Source organism: Martes martes, assembly GCF_963455335.1.
Source record: "Martes martes genome assembly, chromosome: 5".
NCBI lineage: Eukaryota > Metazoa > Chordata > Mammalia > Carnivora > Mustelidae > Martes > Martes martes.
Window position 1 is genome coordinate 154,832,678 of NC_137892.1, and position 20,133 is coordinate 154,852,810.

The following is a 20,133-nucleotide window of genomic DNA, read 5'->3' on the forward strand; positions in this document are numbered from 1 at the left end:
TAAAATTAATAATATTAATTAAGTTATAATTTAAGATTTTAGTTTTTTAAAAACCAGCTTATTAGGGTATGAATGATATACAAAATAGCATATATAATTACAATACACAACTTGATGAGTTTTGAAGTAAGTGTGTACCCATGGGGCCCTCGTCGTAATCTAGGCCATAAACATATCCATCACCTCCAAAAGTTTCCTCCTGACTTCTTTAATTATTATTGTTATTATTTTGTGATAAGAACACAGCCTAAGATCTCTTATAGCTAATTTTAAGTTTACAAACAGTATTGTTAGCTATAGACATCTTGCTTTACACTAGACCTCTAGAACTTACTCATTTTGTGTGACTGAAACATTGTATTTTTGACTTTCTGACTGGGAGGAGAGGAAAGTGGTACCTCCTCCCCTTCCCCGTGGCAGTCAGAGGTCTACTTTCTGTTTCTATGCGTCTGACAGTTTCAGATTCCTCCTGTAAGTGGTACCACGTAGTATTTGCCCTTCTGTGTCTTGCTTACTTCACCTTGTGTAATGCCTTCCAGGTTCATCCTTGTTGTTGCAAATGGCAGGGTTTCCTTCTTTTTTTTTTAAAAAAGTCAAATAATATTCCATTGCACGTATATCCAGTTGTATATCAACAAACATTTAGGTTGTTCCCATGTCTTGGCAACTGTAAATAATGCTGTAGTGAACGGGAAAGTGCAGACATCTGTTTGAGATAGTGATATTATTTCCTTTGGATATGTGCTTGGAAGTGAGATTGTTGGATCCTATGGTAATTCTATTTTTTATTTTATTTTTTAATTAAAAAAATTTTTTTAAAGATTTTATTTAGTTATTTGGAGCGGGGGTGGGTGGAGAGAGAGCATGCACATGCATGGGAGCAGGGAGTGGGGCAGAGACAGAGGGTGAGGGAGGGAGAATTTCGAGCAGACTCCATGCTGAGAGCCCCATACAGGGCTTGATCCCACAACTGTGAGATCATGACCGGAGCCAAAATCAGGAGTTGGATGCTTAACTGACGGAGTCACCTGGCGCCCCACCTACTTTTTTTTTTTTTTTTTTAAGATTTATTTATTTATTTGAGAGAGGGTGGGGAGGAGCAGAGGGAGAGAGAAACTCCAGCAGTCTCTGTGCTGAGTGGGGAGCCGATGCAGGGCTCAGTCTCACGACCCTGAGATCACGACTGGAGCCAAAACCAAGTTGGATGCTTAACTGGCTGTACCACCCAGGTGCCCCTCTATTTTTAAGTTTTTGAGGAATGTCCACACTGTTTTCCATGTGGCTCCAACAGTTTGCATTCCCACTAATAGTGCATCTGGGTTCCCCTTTCCCCACACTCTGGCCAACACGTGTTATCTTTTGGGGTTTTTTGTTTGTTATTGATAACGTTCGTTCTAACTGGTGTGAAATGTTATCTCACTGTAATTTTGAGTTGCATCTCCCTGATAATTAGTGATAATTAGTGATGTTAAGCACTTTTTCATATACCTGTTGGCCATTTGTATCCTCCGGAAAAATCTCTTTTCAGTTCCTTCACCCATTTTAATCAGGTTACCTATTTTTTGCTATTGAGTTGTAGGAGTTCTTTATTTTGCATGTTAACCTTTTATTAGAGGTATGGTTTGCAAATATTTTCTCCTGTTCCATAAGTTATTTATTCGTTTGTTAATTGTTTCCTTTGCCATGCAGAAGATTTTTTTAGTTTGATGTAGTCCCATTTGTTTTTGTTTTTGTTACCTGTGCTTTGGTGTCCTATCCAAAAGTCATTGCCAAGATTGATGTCAGGGAGTGTTTACCCGTTGTGGTTTTTTTCTAGGAGTTTTATGGCTTCAGGTTTTATGTTTAGGTCGTTAACTGATTTTTGAGTTGACTTTTGTATATGGTGTTGGACAAGAGCCCAATTTCATTCTTTTGTCTATAGATACCCAGGTGCCCCCAGCACCATTTTTTTTTTTTTAAGATTTTATTTATTTATTTGACAGAGAGATCACAAGTAGGCAGAGAGGCAGGCAGAGAGAGAGGAGGAAGCAGGCTCCCTGTTGAGCAGAGAGCCTGATGTGGGGCTGGATCCCAGGACCCCGAGATCATGACCTGAGCTGAAGGCAGAGGCTTTAACCCACTGAGCCACCCAGGTGCCCCCAGCACCATTTATTGAAGAGATTGTCCTTTCCGCATTGTATGTATTCTTGGCAGCCTTGTTACAAATCAGTTGCCCACATATATATGGGTTTATTTCTGGATTTTCTTCTGTTCCATTTGTCTATAGGTCTATTTTTAATGCCAGTATCATACTGTTTTGATTAGTGGAACCTTGTAAGATATTTTGAAGTCAGGAAATGTGATGCCTCCAGCTTTGTTCTTGCTCAAAATTGCTTTGACTATTTGGGGTTTTCTGTTGTTCCATATGAATTTTAGGATTGTTTTCTATATTTCTGTAAAAAATGTCATTGGAATTTTGATAGGGATTGTACTGAATCTGTAGATTGTTTTGGACAGTATGGATATTTAAAAAATTATAATTCTAAATATGTGATATCTTTCCATATGTTTGTGTTTAGTCTCTTTCATTAGTATTTTATAGTTCTATGTACAGGTCTTTCATCTTCTTTGGTGGAGTTTATTCCTACGTATTTTATTCTTTTTGATGCAATTCTAAACTAGATTGTTTTCTTAATTTCTTGTTTGGATTGTTGTTATTGTATAGAGTATTTTTTTCATTTAAAGATGCTAAGGGGGTTTCTGGGTGGCTCAGTCAGTTAAGAGTCTGCCTTTGGCTCAGGTCATGATCCCAGGCAACTGGGCTTCCTGCTAAGCAGGGAGTCTGCTTCTCACTCTGCCGCTGCCCCGTCCCCATGTCCCCTCACTTATGCTCTCTCACTCTCTCTCAAATAAATAAAATCTTAAAAAAAATAAAGATGCTCAGAAAGTTAATCCTAGAGTTTGTAGTATTTAGTAACTAAATTGCTGTTGGAAAAAAATGTAAGGTTTTTATATATGTGGATTTAAATTGACTAAGTCTCTTGATGAAGCATTTAAAGAAAAATATGCTTTGTTTAATGTTGTAAAATCATGTCTTTTCCATCACTTAATAATCTCCATTTTGGCAAACCTTTTTTTTTTTTTTAAAAGCTATACATGGAGTTGTTTTGAATTAATTATTTCTAAGTGTCTTCTTTTCTTCATTCTGGTGGTCCTGTCTTGTAATTCTTCTCCACCCCCCTTCTTTGTCCCTTCCTTGGTTACTTTTATTATAGTCTTCATTTCTTTTTTTCTTTTTTTTTTAAGATTTTATTTATTTATTTGACAGAGAAATCACAAGTAGGCAGAGAGGCAGGCAGGGGGTGGCAGGAAGCAGGCTCCCTGCTGAGCAGAGAATGGGATATGGGGCTCAATTCCAGGACCCTGAGATCATGACCTGAGCCGAAGGCAGAGGCTTAACCCACTGAGCCACCCAGGTGCCCCATATTTTAGTCTTCATTTCTAAGCTGGTTTTGTCTTTTACTTGAGTTTAATCGATTCTTTTTGCATTTCTTCTTGGCACTTTATTTGGCCAGTTTCTTTTTAATTTTGAATTTCCTTTTTTTTAAGATTTTATTTATTTGTCAGAGAGAGCACAAGCAGGGGGAGAGCAGGCAGACAGAGAAGCAGGCTCCCTGCTGAGCAAGGAGCCTGATGTGGGTCTCGATTCCAGGACCTTGGGATCATTACCTGAGCCGAAGGCAGACTCTTAACTGTCTGAGCCACCCCAGCATCCCTAATTTTGAATTTCTGATTTAAAGCAGTTTCTCCTCTTTCAGAGGCTTTTTTGAGGATATTGGCATCAATTTGTAGTGTTGTACTACATTTTAATTTTTTTTTTTTTTTTTTGGAGACTGAAGGGCAGAGGTTTCTATCAGCTGAGGCATTTTGATCTCCTTTTGTATTTCATTTTTTATTAGGTTTTGTCTTTTAATTCCAGCATTGTTAAGATGATAGTCCTGTATTTCTTAACGATATTCTGTGATTCTAATGTTACTACTAAATCCATGAACTTCATTTAGATTTCTCTAAGGTAAAAGACAATTTTTAATGTTCTTCTAGATTACATTTTAAACCTGTCCATTGTTATGAAAATAGGTCATCTTCACTTGAAAATGAAGTCTCAAGCAAAATCAATAACACTTATATGGCATATTTTTTTCAAGGTAGGCCATTTTAATTATGTAAATAAAATGGCCCTCTTTGAAGATTATTACTTGATAAATAATATACAAGATTTTGGTCTTATGAGTTAGCCTTCCCTGCTTCTGCCCCTGCTGGCCACTAGCGAGACAGCGTAAAAGAGGCAAGGACATCTAATATACTCCTCAAAAAGTAACACCAACCACAATAGTACCCATGGTTTCCCAGAAAAATTAGCACATTTTATTTATGAAGCACAGTAGTCAATAAATGTTTTTGAACTTTTAATTGGCTGCAACTAAACATCTTTCCTTAGACTACATAGTTTGGTTCTCCTTAAATTTCTCTTTGAATTTCTGCATCAAGGTGACATGGACTTCGGAGTCCCTCACCTTGGGTTAGAATCGCACATCTGCCATCTGCAAGTAAACTTCTCTAAGCCTCATTATTCTTATCTACAAGAGGTACATATTAAAATTCATCACTTAGGGATGTTGCAAGGATTAACTGATATGGTTCTGTGATTTAGGATTTGCCAAGATTAGACTTGCTTGCGCTCTGACTATAATGGTTAAGATGTGTTTGGCTGTAAGAGAAAACCAGAGAAGTCATTGCTCAAACAAGTCTTTTTTTTTTTTTTTGCCTCCCCCTTTTTCTTGCCACCAAGAGAATGCAGAGCTGTGCAGTCCAGGATGGTGCCTTTGGGGGACTCTTACTCCTTCCACCTCACTGTCACCCTCGGGATGTGGTTCTTACTCTTACAGGCACAAAGTGGCTGCCGCATCCCCGAGCATCATGTTTGTCAATGCCGTGTGAAGTTCACCTTTTGTTTCAGGACAACGTTCTTCCTCAAGAACTTCTGTCTGCATGTCATTGGCCTGAACTGAGTCACCCCTTCCTATAAGAGAGTCCAGGGAATTGAAGAATTTTAGTTGGGCAGATTGTTACCCCGAGCAAAAAAGAGATTCTTCTGGTAGCAAAGAGAGGGGATGGCTATTTGAAAGGCAACCAATGTGCGTTTTTCACTTTGTGACTTTAGTTCTTCTAATCTAAATGAAGTAGAAATCTGAGGACACCAAAATTCAGTGATGGAGCCCAGCATTCTCTTCTCTATCCCATTCATACCCTACTGCATTCCCATCAGGTGATATGAACATATATTACCAAATACAACCCACACCAACCTCAAGCATCAGTCTGAAGGTGAGCCCCTGAAACTGGCATTGCTGCTTTGGTGATTGGATAATGAAGATGACCTTGGAAAGGTTTTCCAAGGCCTCTTGCTTGAGTCTTAGCAGGTGTGGGCCACTCTAAATGGAAGTCTGAAAGTCTGAAATCTGATTCTTTTCGTAACCTTTCTTGCACCATACTTTGAATGGAAACATACTTTGAATTTGAAACATACTTTGAATCCACCCTATTTTTATTCTCTTTGGCTGTTTGGAGAGATAAAAAGAATATTTGCTATATAAAGAAATAAGTTACCGCTAATGATATCCTCTGTTCATATAAAAAGGAAAAAAATCATTACATGGTAAATACAAGGGAGATTTCAGAAAGTGGGAACTTCGCTGAGGATACAGCATAATGCCAAGTAAAGCACTTAGTATCATGTGGAGTACATGGTGAATATTGCAGCTGTTGGACTGAATACCTACAAAAATGACATCATAAGCAAGGATTGTTCCGATGTTTCCAGTGTCTAGACTTAAACCTCCTGGAATTTAAAATATTCTTTGTAGAGGCTGCTTTTAACTCATGAGAAAATATGACTTCTGAGTCTTGATTTATTGCCTTTCACTGTATATGATAAACTATGTTTATAACCAAGCTGGTAGAGGGTACCCATTATTTACATAGATGTAAATACTGCTCCATGATGACTGCATTAATAAATTAATTTAGCGAGCGATTACTGATCATTTTTTATATCTTCGCCAACTCTCACCTGATAGGTTTACTTGGTTCCTTCTCTTTCCTTCCCTTTTTATTGGTCATCTTTCTCTCTGCAACCCTTATGTACGTTATTTAATACTCTAAGTACTTTTCAAGTAAATCCATAGGCGAATTTTTCCAAGCTATGTCAAGATGGTTATAGCAATTCTTAACTGCATCATGCATAACTTTCATCAGTTCTTTAGGGTTGAGACCAAGCTTCATACTAGAGTCTCACGTCATGGCCCATCACGAGGTGACAGGGCAGCAGATGCTGATGTGTATGTGGTGATTGATGAGCCTATTCCTATAATATGGCCTATTCCTATAATAGGAAATGCTGCCTTAGAGTTGGTCCCATGATTGGTGCTGTTGGGAAGATAAAGGTCTCCAACAGGAGGTTTTTACCCAAACAATTTTAAAGGGCACCATAAATTAGGATTGACTGCAGGTGGCTAGCTGCCACTTTTGAGAACAAGATGGCCCAGGCATATAAAAATTTAGTGACAAACATTCCACATACCAAATGCAGTCACGGCCTGGGGGAATTAAGGGTATGACAGGTTCTGCATTTAAAAATGAATGGGTTTGTTAAATATGAGTACCCAGTGGGCACTGATTTCTGAGTTATTTGTACCCTTTGGCCCTTCTGTATAGAACAGCATAGAATAGTCTGGCTACTGGGCAGAACCCGCAGCCAGGGAGAAGAGACTTCTTTGCATACGTACCAGAAAACAAAGACTAATGACAGGCTTGAGTGCCGTGATAGTTTTGCATGTGAAAGGGAAAATAAAATTGTTGAAGGCGTAGGCCTGGGGCCAAAAATGTCGACGGATACCTACATAGCTGGAGCTACCAAAATGGTCTGCAGTCCCAAGAAATGTCTAAATCTTTCAAACATAATTAGTTAACTTTTAAAATGGTGATTCACGTTCATATTTCACACGCTGCCATTGTTATTCTTTCTAGTGTCCGAACACTTCCTGTCCTCCTATGACATTGACTGCGGTTCGGAAACCAAGAAGGAAGTGGTCCAGTGCATGGGCTCCTTCCAGGATGGGGTAGCTGAGAAGTGTGTTGACTATTTCCAGAGATTCCGACGCTCTACTCACGTGACTCCCAAGTCGTACCTCTCCTTTATTCAGGGATATAAGTGCACATACAGAGAAAAGCACGTGGAAGTGCAGACTCTGGCCAATAGGTAAGTGTGAAGGTCAGATACAAGGTGATTTTACAACAGTGCCTCTCGACGGGGGGCACATTTGCTCCTAGTGAGCATTTTGCAATGACTAGAAGCATTTGTGTTTGTTACAGCTTAGGCGATAGGGGCTGGGAAGGGGTGCTACTGGCGTCAAATGAGGGGAGGTCAGGGATATTGCTAAACATCCTATGGTACACGGGACAGCCCTCCACAGCAAAGAATCGGCCAGCCCCAAATGCCAATTGTGCTGAGGCCGAGACATCTGCTCCTCAGGCCTATTCAAAGGATTATTCCATGATTGCTAGGAGCTTTATGCTTGCCCGGTGTTTATGTGGCCTACCATTTTTTATAACACCGAGTGACATATGGTAGCGATGCTTCCTGCCTCCCTCCTCTCATCCTTCTCTTCCCGTCCTTTCTGGTGTCTAGGATAGGAGAGTCTGGCTGATGCTGACGTCCACTGCATATTCACCACACTGAATACCCTACTTCACTGAAGCCTGTTCTAGGTTTCACTGGTCTGCCTGCTTTTTTCTGAACACTTCTAGCTTCTTCTGTGTATGGCCAGGACCAGCCAGAGCTGCTCCATAAGGCACCCCAGGTGGGAGATTGGACTGGCTGACTCTGAGAGCTCTGGTCTTTGAGGGACCGTTATCTCAGGTCCAGACAGTGAGCGGTCCCTTCACAGGCTTGTTCCAATGACTTCAGATTGGTTTCTTCCTTGATCCCAAATCTTTCTTCTTTTAATTTAATTTGTCTTTTAAAAAATATATATATAAATTATTTATTTTCCTTCTTCTGTGATAGGGCTTCAAGCATTTGAAATCTATTGCCATTTAATTAAACTTCATTAAGCATATATCCTTCATGATACAGCTTCTGGACCCAGTCTTTACGTTCTGCAGGGTTGTAATGAGTTCATGCTCCCACACGCGGTCTGTGAAAAAACATACACATGGGCTCAGTCCAGCATCAACCCTGGGTGCCTATTCTTTTTGTCAAGCCCTCTGGGATTTGTTGTTTGTGCATATACTTATTCTTCAAATATGACCATTACTCTCCATATTAATGGATCAGTGCTTGGAAAATGTGGCCAAATATCACACATTTTAACATGGCTTGCTTGGATGTTTAATCCTAGAATGAATACTGGATTGGAAAAGCTAAAAGAAGCCTCAGAGTCTGTTGCAGCCCTGAGCAAAGAACTGGAAGTGAAAGAAAAGGAGCTCCAAGTGGCCAATGCGAAAGCTGACACGGTGTGTGGGCCCTGCTGCTTGGACCATACTGCAAGGTGTATTACCAGGTTTATATTCCTGGTAGTAAATATTAACGATGTACACATCTTCACTACATTGTATCCACGAAAGGATACATTATTTCCAGCAGAACACAGTACTCTTCATTTTCCATGAAATTTCCTAGAAGTGGGCAAAATCAACAGATCAAGGGAAAATGTACATTTTCGGCTTGACGAGGTATGTTTGACAAGACTTTTTTGTTTTGTTTTGTTTTATATTGAATTAGGTCTTAAAAGACGTGACAATGAAGGCGCAGGCTGCCGAAAAGGTCAAGGCTGAGGTGCAGAAGGTGAAGGACAAAGCCCAGGCCATCGTGGACGGCATCTCTAAAGATAAGGCCGTTGCCGAAGAGAAACTGGAAGCGGCGAAACCAGCTTTAGAAGAAGCAGAAGCAGCCTTGCAGGTAAGTCTGTGCCACGTGGCAGATGTCACGTGTAGTGCCTGGGACGAGGGACGAGGACAAAGAAAAGATGCGCAACAGCAAGGAAATGCTCAACGGCTTCAGACCCACTGAAACCATTCCAAGGAGTGTTTTCTGCAGGGAGGTGTTATTAGCCCTTTAGAGACTTTTCGCTTGCTACTTCCCGTCTCATTTTCTTCACTCATGAATGCTGGGCTATGTTGTCCTACGTTGATGGTCAGGAGTCCCGGGTTCTCGCTTCCACTCTGTCAACAACAAGCCATGTGACATCGGGAACATCCCGTGAAATTTCTAAGATAACGTTTCCCTCCTCATTCATTGAGGACACTGGAGCAGGTCTGTGAGATGCAGTGTGTCCTGAATTTATCTGTGAATTATCCAAATGCAGAACTGCGGATGCAGGGGAACTCGTGAATGGCGGGTTTTGAACGGCCTCTGACAATTATTCAGCGCAGTTGTGCAGCAGGAACAGAAATGGGGAAATTAGAGAAGGTTGGATCCTGAGAAAATATGATGAGTTTGGTGAAATGGGCCACACCTTAAGGGGCTGGTTGAGGGTTGAAGACTCAATGTAAGATTTCTTGGGACTCAATTTAAGATTGCTTTTACTTCAGTCTTAATCCTCTGTGGCTCTCTGTTATTGGTTCCAGGAGACAGCTGGAGACGTGAAGCCTGCTGATCTGTCCACTGCTAATTCAGGTTCTAGAACCTCAACTGTGCATCCCTCATTACTTGATAATGCAATCTTTTTAACCCCTTCCTGATCTCACTGCCTGAAACACTTCTCAGTCTTTTTGACCCACGTTGAGTCTTTAAGTTTCCTGAGCAATAGACAAACATGAATTTCTACTCTTTTGAGACAATGAAGATAACCCTCTCCTGTATCTCTCCAACTTTCCACACTACTCTTACCGGGTACCTCTTCACTTATTGATCCTCTGTCCTCGCGCTGGCTAAACTGGGCTTCTTGACCCCCGGAGCTCTGGGGGGTCTGCAGTCTCTCAGGTTGGTGCCTGCCTCATCTCCCCCTGCCCCATTTTTGAGACCAATTTATCAACATATGATTGGTGTGTAAAAAGCTGGACACGTATAGTGTATACACCTCGGGGAGTTTGGGAATAAGTGTGTACCTGTGAAAACATCCCCACCTTCAAATCCACTGACATGTCCACTACTTCCCAAAGTTTCCCCCTGCTCTCTTTAATGTTGCTATTATTTTATGTGCTAAAGACATTTAGCATTAATATCTAAAATCTACTCGCTTGACAGATTTGAAATATATAATACAGTATGAACCCTAGGCACTGTGCTCTGTAGTAGATATCCAGAAATTTTTCATTTTGAATAACTGAGAATCTGTACCCTTTGACCATCAGCTTCCCTTTTCGTCTTCCCACTAGGCCCTGACCACTGCCATTCTGCTCTCTGCTTCTATGAATCTTGACTGTTTTATATTCCATACAAATGGGATCATACAGTATTTGTTTTTCTGTATTTAGTTTAACTTACTTGGCAAAATGGCCCTAGGTCTATCCTTGTCTCAAATGGCAGGACTTTCTTTTCTTTTCTTTCTTTCTTTCTTTTTTTTAAAGACTGAATAATATTCCATTGTACACAGGCACTCACACACACGCACGTGCACATACACACGCACACACATACTGTGCATATATATGTGTCTCACATTTTTTTATCCACTCACCCACCAATGATCCTTAGCTTGCTTCTAGGTCTTGGTTATTATAAATAATCCTGCAGTGAACATGGGAGTGCAGATATCTCTTCAAGATCCTGATCCCCATCCACTCCCCTTTTTGGGGCATCTTGGCTTTAGACTGAGAGAGAGTCTCTGATCAACAGAGAGAATATATTGATAGTGTAAAGAAATTTCCATACCTAATGGCATTATAGAAACAGAGCATATGGCTGCTTAGATCATGCTTAAAGGTATACATTTTCCCAGGATTTAAAAAACTTGTCATCCTTTTGATATTATAAAATATGTTCCTTTATCCTCCTAATTTCATGTTCTCAACCACTAAGATATTCTGCAGTATATAATTAATTTTCAATGCTGAAATGGGTGGAAACAGGGGTGACATGATGAGGTGTACTGGAGAGATTTCCTTTATGGGTTCTGCCTCCATTTTATTGCTTCTTTGTGAGCTTTTGAAATCTTAAAATATGGTACTACTGACATATTCTAAGAAGTTCCAGACCCAGTCAAAGTAACTTTTTGGCATCAGGTCACATAAATCTGTACAACAAATAAGGTAATAGCAAAGATTGTTTCTCATCCTATCTCAAAGCTAATCTGACTCCATGCAATCATACAAAAATACCTCCAGATGTTAAATAACTATTATATTGCAAGGATATCTAGGAAATTCTGTGGCAGTCATATTGCTTTGCCTGCAGAGTAAAAGCAGAGTCCAATACTTAGCTGAAATAGGTTGGACTTTAGATATGCCTTTTGTTCCAGCTCCTTTTATCTGGGCATCCAACATAATTGAGCCCAATTCTGTTTGAGAATGCTCCCTTTTAAAGCTAAAGTAAAATAAGCATGTCCAGCTCTTACAGCTTATACAACATTTATTCGACCCTACTTTCTCCGCTGGCTGCTGTATCTCTCTCCTTTCTTTTCTAGGCACACATCTCCTATCAATATCTATCTGCCATTGCCAGCTCTTGAACACAAATTCTCCTCCACTTCCAGTCGTCTTGTGTTCACAAAGACTGAGCCTGAAACAAACATTTTCAAAGTAGTTACATTTCTAATTAACAAGTTCAGTGGTTTTCGTCTTCATTTTTTTTCTTAATCCTCAGAGAAAAGATTAGTAGCTTTGATAAGAAGGTCATTGGTCACCTTCATTTGATGGGGGGGGGTAGGCACACTCAAATAAGATCTGGAAGGAATGAGTGTACACTATTCATTCTAGAAATAAGACTATATCAGATTCTCATAGTTCATATTTTTCCAATACTTATTCCATAAAGAGGCTAAGAGATAGCGCAGTTATTAATAATCACAATCATTCCATGTGACTATTAAATAATTTACTCTTTTAGAATCTCCATACTAGAAATGGGACAGGACTTTTCTGACTTAGTGAAACTCGTATTGCTTCAGTTCCGTAAGTTAAAGGTCATTTCCCAGCTCAGAAACCTCTAATTATTCAATCTGTCAGCCCCGGGGCTACCTGCGAGGGTTAGTCCACCGTGACAAGTCTGGGTTGCTAAAGAGCGAGGCAGATTCTTGACCTACATAACTAATGAGTAAAAAGCACTGCACCAGCCTCGAGTTTTCCTGGTTGAGGATTCCTCATAGCTCCTTAAGTGCTGAGTATTCTTTTTCTTTCAGATTATACTCATTTTTTTCTGACACAAAGTGGTCTGTATAATTTTAGGGAAGTCACAGCTCCTTAGCTGCTCACTGACATTTCCCTCGCTGTCTCTCCTCTTGCTGCCAGTTGAATTGTAAGAGTTTGAACTTTTGGGGACATGGCATTTCTTGGGGTTTAACTATGCATTTAAGCCTTATGACTTGGCATCTAACTCAAAAAATGCTTGCTTTCCTCCGCCCAAGTAGCATTTAAAGATGAAAAGTTGGTCCACACTGTCTTATCTGAGGTGGCATGGTGACCTCCTGTCGTCCCGCAGACCATCAAGCCTTCAGACATCGCCACTGTCCGCACGTTGGGCCGACCCCCTCACCTCATCATGAGGATCATGGACTGTGTGCTGCTCCTGTTTCAAAGGAAAGTCAATGCAGTGAAAATTGACCTGGAAAAAAGCTGTACAATTCCGTCGTGGCAGGAATCTTTAAAACTCATGACTGCAGGAAACTTCTTACAGAACTTGCAGGTTGGTAGTTCAGTAACGATGGGCTGAGTGAGAGGGGACTGAGACTTCATTAGAGTGTCTGAGTCTTTTAGTAGAACAAATTTCAGAAAAAATTTTACAGATTTTTACTTTTTTTTTTTTTTTTACTTTTACTAAAAATATTAACATATTTTTACTTACTCAGTTTTTTGCTATCTTTCTTGAAGTATAATGACATATAAAAGTTTACTATAGTGATCTAGTAACTTATTTTACAAATATATACAACAAAGTTTCCAAACTTACATACACAAGGTTCACCTGTGTGTCTCTTAGCCACCTCTGCCCTCCACACTGCTAATCCCCAGTCCTTAACTTTGGTACAGCCGCTGGGTTGGCATTAGTGATTGGCTACCTCCAAAATTCTCTTAAAGAGTTTGACAGAGAATATAGATATATATAACATGTATAAAAGTTTTCTGAATGGCAGGATTTCCTGGGTGGCTCAGTTGGTTAAGTGTTGGACTCCTGATTTCGGCTCAGGTCATGATCTGAGGGCTGTGGAGCCTGCTTGGGATTCTCTCTCCTTCTTCCTCTGCCCCTCCCTCACCACCCCTGCTCACTCATGCGCTCTCTCTCTCAAAAAAAAAAAAAAAAAAAAGAAAAAAGAAAAAGAAAAAATTCTCTATATAAAGGTGTACAACTTGTTATTTAGAGATTTGTATATATTGTGAAATCATTGCCAGCTGAGGTTTCCATGACCTCACGGTCGCCATTTTCTTATTTCGTGGTGAGAACACTTAGAAAATTTGGATTATACGATGTTGTTAACTGTATTCATATTGCCATGCGTGAGGTCTCCAGGACTTACTCTTCTTGTAACTTGATACTTTCTAACCCCTTGACCAACATCTTCCCATTTCCCCTTCCCTCACCATTGGCAACCACCATTCTACTCCTCTCTAGGAGTCTGACTATTTTAGATTCTATATATAAGTGAGACATTGTAGGATTTGTCTCTCTGTGTCTTGATTACTTTGTTTTGCATAATGTCCTCCGCAAATGGCAGGATTTCCTTCTTTTTCAAGCCTGAATAATATTCTACATACATATACTGAACACATACTTAAGTATTTTTGCAGAATAGAATTTTCTCTTTCAAAACCAAGACTTTAAAGCTTTAAAAACAAGCAGTAGAGCCTTGTCTGACATATTTTAGGCATATTAAAGCATCATCAGTGATATATTTCAATAAAAGTTTAAAAAATCATATTAAGGGGTGCCTGGGTGGCTCAGTTGGTTAAGTGACTGACTTCAGCTCGGTCATGATCCTAGAGTCCCGGGATAGAGTCCCACATCGGGCTCCCTGCTCTGCAGGGAGTCTGCTTCTCCCGCTGACCTCTCTCCTCTCATGCTCTCTTCCTCTCTCATCCTCTCTCTCTCGCAAGTAAATAAAATCTTAAAAAAAAAATCATATTGAGAAAGCAATGTATATGTGCATATATTATATGCATATGAATACAAATGTATGCATATTTATATGTTGCAAGTCTCAATAGTGATTTTTTTGGGGTAATTTGTACATTTTTAATTTTAATGTAGAATTTACATATGATAAAATGTACATATTTTAAGTATATGGATTAATAAATATTTACATATGTTTATACCTGTTAATGAGCCCTGAAATCAAGATTTGTATTTCCAGGCCCCAGAAATATCTCTTCTGTCCCAAACCAGTCAATAACTTCCCCTAAGATAACCATTATTCTGATCTTTATCCTGATAATTAATTTTGTTCATTTTGAAATTTATAGATATGAAATCATGTCATGTGACCTATTTTGTTTTGATCCCTTTTATTCAACAAGTCTTTGAGATTCATTCTTATTTTTCAAGGATAGTATTTCATTCTTTTTTCATTGCTGTATGGCTGTTCAGTATCTGAAGTGGTAGTATGTGGTAATTATTTAAAACAACTGTTTCTCGGGGGAGGAAAAAGAAAAAAAAAGAGTAAAAAGTCTGATTTGTAGTGTTTGCTAATTTCCATGGTGTAAATATGCCCACAATGGCCAATTTCAAGCTACCAAAATGATCTTGTTGAATGGAGAGCTGGGGAGAGGTACATAGTAGAATAGTAGCAATGTACCCCCATTATAGGTACGATAGATATAAATGACCTGAAAACAGAGGGAGTAAAATGCAGTAAAATGATAGACGGTGATTACTTTGACTATGCATTTGAAAATGCATTTTATATTAAATGAAATTTGTTTAAGTGTAAGTATATATATTTTTAATAACTGTTCTATTTAACATGCAGTTTATAAAATTCCTGAGAATTTAGGAATGGTTCCTCATGAGTTTGTATGAACCAGCACAGTGTGAAATGCTATCATATGTTTTAGTTTATTTGTCCATTGTACTGTTGATGCATTTCTGGGTTGGTACTGGTTTGGGGCTATTATAAATAAAGCTACTATGAATATTGACCTGTAGGTCATTCAGTGGGTGTATCTGCATTTCAGTTGGCTTTGTACTCAGGAATGGAATTTCTGGATCTTAGCTTATACATTCTTTAATCCTATAAATTTTTTTTGATTGAAGTATCGTCGACACACAATGTTAACATGAATTTCAGGTGTACGAAATACTGATTGGACAACTCTGTACATTGTGGTATGCTCGCCACAGTGTAGCTACCATTTGTATACGTTTAAGCAGCTTCATAGATAGTGCCAAAGAATTTTCAAAAGTAGCTGTGTCAGTTTACACATCTGTGAGCAGAGTTTAAGTTGTTCTATGCCTTTAAAAAAAATTTTTTTTTGTTAAATTCTATTTAGTTAACATATAGTATATTATTAGTTTCAGGGGTAGAAGTCAATGCTTCATCAGTTTCACCTAACACCAGTCCTCATCACATCACGTGCCCTCCTTAATGTCCGTCACCCAGTTCTCCCAGCCCTCGCCCCCTTCAGCAACCATCAGTTGTTTCCTAGAGTTAAGACTCTCTTATGGTCTATCTCCTTCTCCGTTTTCATCTTATTTTATTTTTCCTTCCCTTTCCCTATGTTCAGGTGTTTTATTTCTTATATTCCACATATAAGTGAAATCATATGATTTTTGTCTTTCTCTGATTGCTTAGCATAATACCTTCTAGTTCTACCCATATCATTTCAAATGGTAAGATTTCACTCTTTAAAAAAATTTTTTTTAAAAAATTTTATTTATTTGAGAGAGAGCAAGCACAAACAGGGGAGAGGCAGAGGGAGAGAGAAAGGGAGAAGCAGACTCTCCACTGATCAGGAAGCCTCATGTGGGGCTTGATCCCAGGCCCCTGGTGACATGAGCTGAAGGCAGACACTCACCGACTGAGCCACCCAGCTACCCCAAGATTTCGTTCTTTTCGATGGTTGAGTAATATTCCATTGTGTATATACATACCACATCTTCTTTATCCACTAATCTGTCAGTGGACATCTGGGCTCTTTCCATAGTTTGGCTATTGTAGACACTGGGGCTATAAACATTGGGGTGCAGGTGCCCCTTTGAATCACTATGTTTGTATTCTTCAGATAAATACCTAGTCATGCAATTGCTGGGTCATAGGGTAGCTCTATTTTTAGCTTTTTGAGGAACCTCCATACTGTTTTCCAGAGTGGATATACTGGTTTGCATTCCTACCAATAGTGTAAGAGGGTTCCCCTTTCTCCACACCTCGCCAACATCTGTTGTTTCCTGACTTGTTGATTTTAGGCTATTCTAAGTTGTTCTACATCTTAACTGTTTTTTTGTTTTTCTCTATTCTGACGGGCTTGTAATAATGTCTTATTGTTGTGCATTTAGTTTGCATTTCCCTGGGGAGTAATGACGTTGAGAATCTCTTATCAGTTCCTGAGCCTTTTGGGAATTCTTTCGTTAAGTGCCTGTTTAGGTCTCTTGTCCACTTAAATTTTTTATTAATGGGTAGAATTACTTTCTATAAAACATGAGTAACTTGCAAATACCTTGTTGCACTTTCTCCCTTAGTTGTTAAAGATGTCCTTTGGTTCACAGACATTCTTAAGTTTAGCATAATCTGGTTTTTCACTGTTTTCCTTAGTCGTGCTTTCTGTGTTGTGTTGGGGAAATCTTTGCCTCTAAGGAAGAATGAATGGTTCTGTGTTTTCTTCTAGAAGTGTTATTGTTTTATCTTCCATACTTGGATCTTGCCATAGCTACCTGTGAATACCAAAGTCACTTCTATTTCCCAAGCAATGACCTTAGCACTGCCTTTCACTCAATTTTCAATGCCATGTTGCCCAAGTGCTGTGTGGCTGGGCCGTCTTGTGTGGTACCTTCCAGCAGCCGCGGTGGTGAGCAGCTTACGAACTGGTGGCCTTGCAGGCCTGCCCCAGATAATTAAAATATGGGGCTCTGGGATGTCAGTAGCACCAAGAAGGAATAACACGCTGTTTGTATGGAGGGAAGGTTGCGATGAACTCTGACTGAGGGAGCTAGGTGACAGAGGAGACTTAAGAAGCTTTCACAGAAAAATGTGACAATGGAATTGGACTGCACAGAGGATCCTGGCAGGTGACTCGAGGCTCCTGGGCTATGTACCTGGTGGCAGGGCCCCTGGTCTTGGAAGCTCCCTTGCCATTTGCCATCACCACTGCCTTCCATGGCTCCCAAATATTCTTCTGGCTCTTCTTTTGGCTTCACTATCTCTCAAGTGTCATCAAAGAAACTTGTAGAGGAAGATGTCTGAATGAGAGTGTGGGTTGCACCCTACTTCATGGATGTTCTGTGAAAGCTTTTATGTAGGCACTGCCTTCCTCTCTACTTGGAGAAGATCCAGTCATCTTCTTTGAGAGGCACAAATACCTCTTGAGAAAGGTCCAGGTTCATTGGTTGGGCAGTTGTCTCTTGACGTAAGAAAGCATTCGTAATCCACTTCTGCTACTGTTTTTCAGTTTTATCCCTTCAGAAGATACCAGTTCTCCCACATTCTGGATAATTTTATGATTAAAAATTAATTCATTGCCCTCAAGACCTAATGTCCAGGTTGTTACTTTGTAATTCAGATGAGTTTAATAGAATCTCTCTTTGAATGTATTAAGCATTTAGTTGCTGCTAAATGCTAAATAGATTTTATCCTTAGGCTGAGTATATCTGACTGTATTTGTTTTCCATTATTGATTTTATGGGCTTACAATTCACCTATTTAGGATTAATGACATGAAAATGTTATTGCTTTGGAAATTTTAGTAACCATATTAGTATTCATCACCTAAATAATTTACTCTTTCCCTGGATCCCAGAACATTTACTGGGGCTTGGTATCTCTTGTTCACAGAAGCTGAAGTTTGCCCTGATTTCTTCGCTGTCACTGCTCGCTCTTGTTTTCACTCTCAGGACTTCGGCCCCATATCTTGAGATATCAACAGAATATGATGTCATTCATCCCTTCTTGGTTGTTCAATAATTGCAGTTGCATTATAAGCATCATGGGAGTACGACTTCATGGAAACAAGTATTTTGACTTAATTTTACTCTTTTCTTTCATAGCAATTCCCCAAAGACACGATCAATGAAGAAGTGATAGAATTTCTGAATCCTTACTTTGAAATGACAGACTACAACATTGAAACTGCTAAGCGTGTGTGTGGGAACGTAGCTGGTCTCTGTTCCTGGACCAAAGCCATGGCTTCCTTCTTTTCTATCAACAGAGAAGTCTTGCCTCTGAAGGTGAGCCTCCTACGTAGAACCACATGTTACGTGCCTGTGAGAGCCCTTGAGGTCAGCTGGTCTTGTCTTTCCATGTAGCACAGGAGCCTTTGGCCTCTGGTGTGGTTGCATTCAAGTCCATGGGGAGAGCCAGTGACAGAAAGGCCGAGCACAGTCTGTTTCTCTTCTCCGTAATAACCACTCCAGTCTGAGTTGTGCAGCCTTTAAGCATGGACTCTCAACAAGGATGCCAAGTCCACTGTGGGCTGCTGGATATTCTCCCTCCACAGTGTCAACTTGGAAAAAAGACATAGAAAACGATAGCATAGAATCCCCCGATAACATCCCAGATCTCCTGCCAGGGAATCTTATGACTGAGGCAGATCAGCACACAGCTGGTGGCTGGTCTTGGTTGTAAGGTATGACACAGTACTCCCACTCTTCTCTTTTCCCCCTCAGGAAGGAAATTGAATGTCATCTGTTCTTTAATGTAATTGGAGAGTAGGCCTGTTTCCCTTTGAGTAATTGCATTTCTAGGCTTCATATGCACACCCGTGCCCTGCCCCCTGCCATCAGTGACCATCTTCAGCGGACAGAGAGGCAAATACTTGCTTTGAAAATGGAATACCGATGTCTCAAGGAGCGCACGTGTGGCCTGTTTGATTATTTTGCTTTTGTAGGAGTCCGATCTCTCTCAAGCATCAACTGAAATCCACTAATGCTTGTAAACTATGTGAGGAACTTAATAATCATGATACAAATAATTTAGAGTGGAAAGAAGATAGGGATCGACTTGCAAGTCCCATTTCGTTTTCTATTTCCATACCAGGGTCATTTATTCAGTGGCTAAAGCCCCTTGCGGTCTTAAAGCAACTTAAAGACCAAAGACTCATTTGGTTTAGGGAATTTCAGAACCAATGATTGATGTCATGCTGTCAACATTATGAATTTTGGGACCATTGGAGACTCCAGCATAGCTCCAAAATGGGCCTTCTGATACTGGCTGAATTGGAACAGCTTTATCAAATGAAACATGCAGGACCTCCTTCGTAAACTTTTTCAGTGAGTGAACATACAGTGTTTTTAAGGGAATTACTGTTGAATTCATGATGGACAGCTTTTATGTCACTATAACTATTCTAAATAAAATGAGCCAAAATCGATACTAAATAATGGCCATTCTGAACAAGGTTTACATAAGAACAAGGAAATCCCCTTCCCTATTCTATGACATTTTGGCCTCCACCTGGTCCTAGGACACCCTTGATCCTGTGGTAGGAAGTGAAGGGAACACCGTCAGAAGGGGGAATGTTTTATCTGCTCCTAGCACCTCTGTTTCTCTTTCTGAGAAGTTAGTCCCGGAAGTGACCTCCTAATGTCTTATGAGCTCCCAGGCCCTGGGAGCCTTGAGTGTATCAGGTCCTTCTGAATGTTCTGTCATGAACAGAAGTGCAGTTAGAGCCTACACAGTCACTGCTTCGGAGAAGGCAAAGATGGAGGGAGTGCGGGTTATCGCTGGGCAACTCTGCTAATGTATGCAACAACCCTGACCAACGCCTCTGATTTTGCGTGTTCCCAGAGGGGCT

At 40.0% G+C, this 20,133-nt stretch overlaps 1 protein-coding gene across 2 annotated transcripts in view; it reads left to right on the forward strand.

Annotated features, from left to right (window-relative positions):
• Positions 1-20,133, forward strand: part of DNAH5 (dynein axonemal heavy chain 5) — a gene marked incomplete at both ends in the record, with an annotated part of 215,917 nt that overhangs the window by 147,291 nt on the left and 48,493 nt on the right. For both annotated transcript variants that reach the window (XM_080804575.1, XM_080804576.1), the window contains 5 exons: positions 7,066-7,297; positions 8,439-8,553; positions 8,822-8,998; positions 12,677-12,880; positions 18,389-18,568. In XM_080804575.1, coding sequence (XP_080660701.1) covers positions 7,066-7,297; positions 8,439-8,553; positions 8,822-8,998; positions 12,677-12,880; positions 18,389-18,568 — 908 coding nt within the window. The remainder of the gene's footprint in view (positions 1-7,065; positions 7,298-8,438; positions 8,554-8,821; positions 8,999-12,676; positions 12,881-18,388; positions 18,569-20,133) is intronic.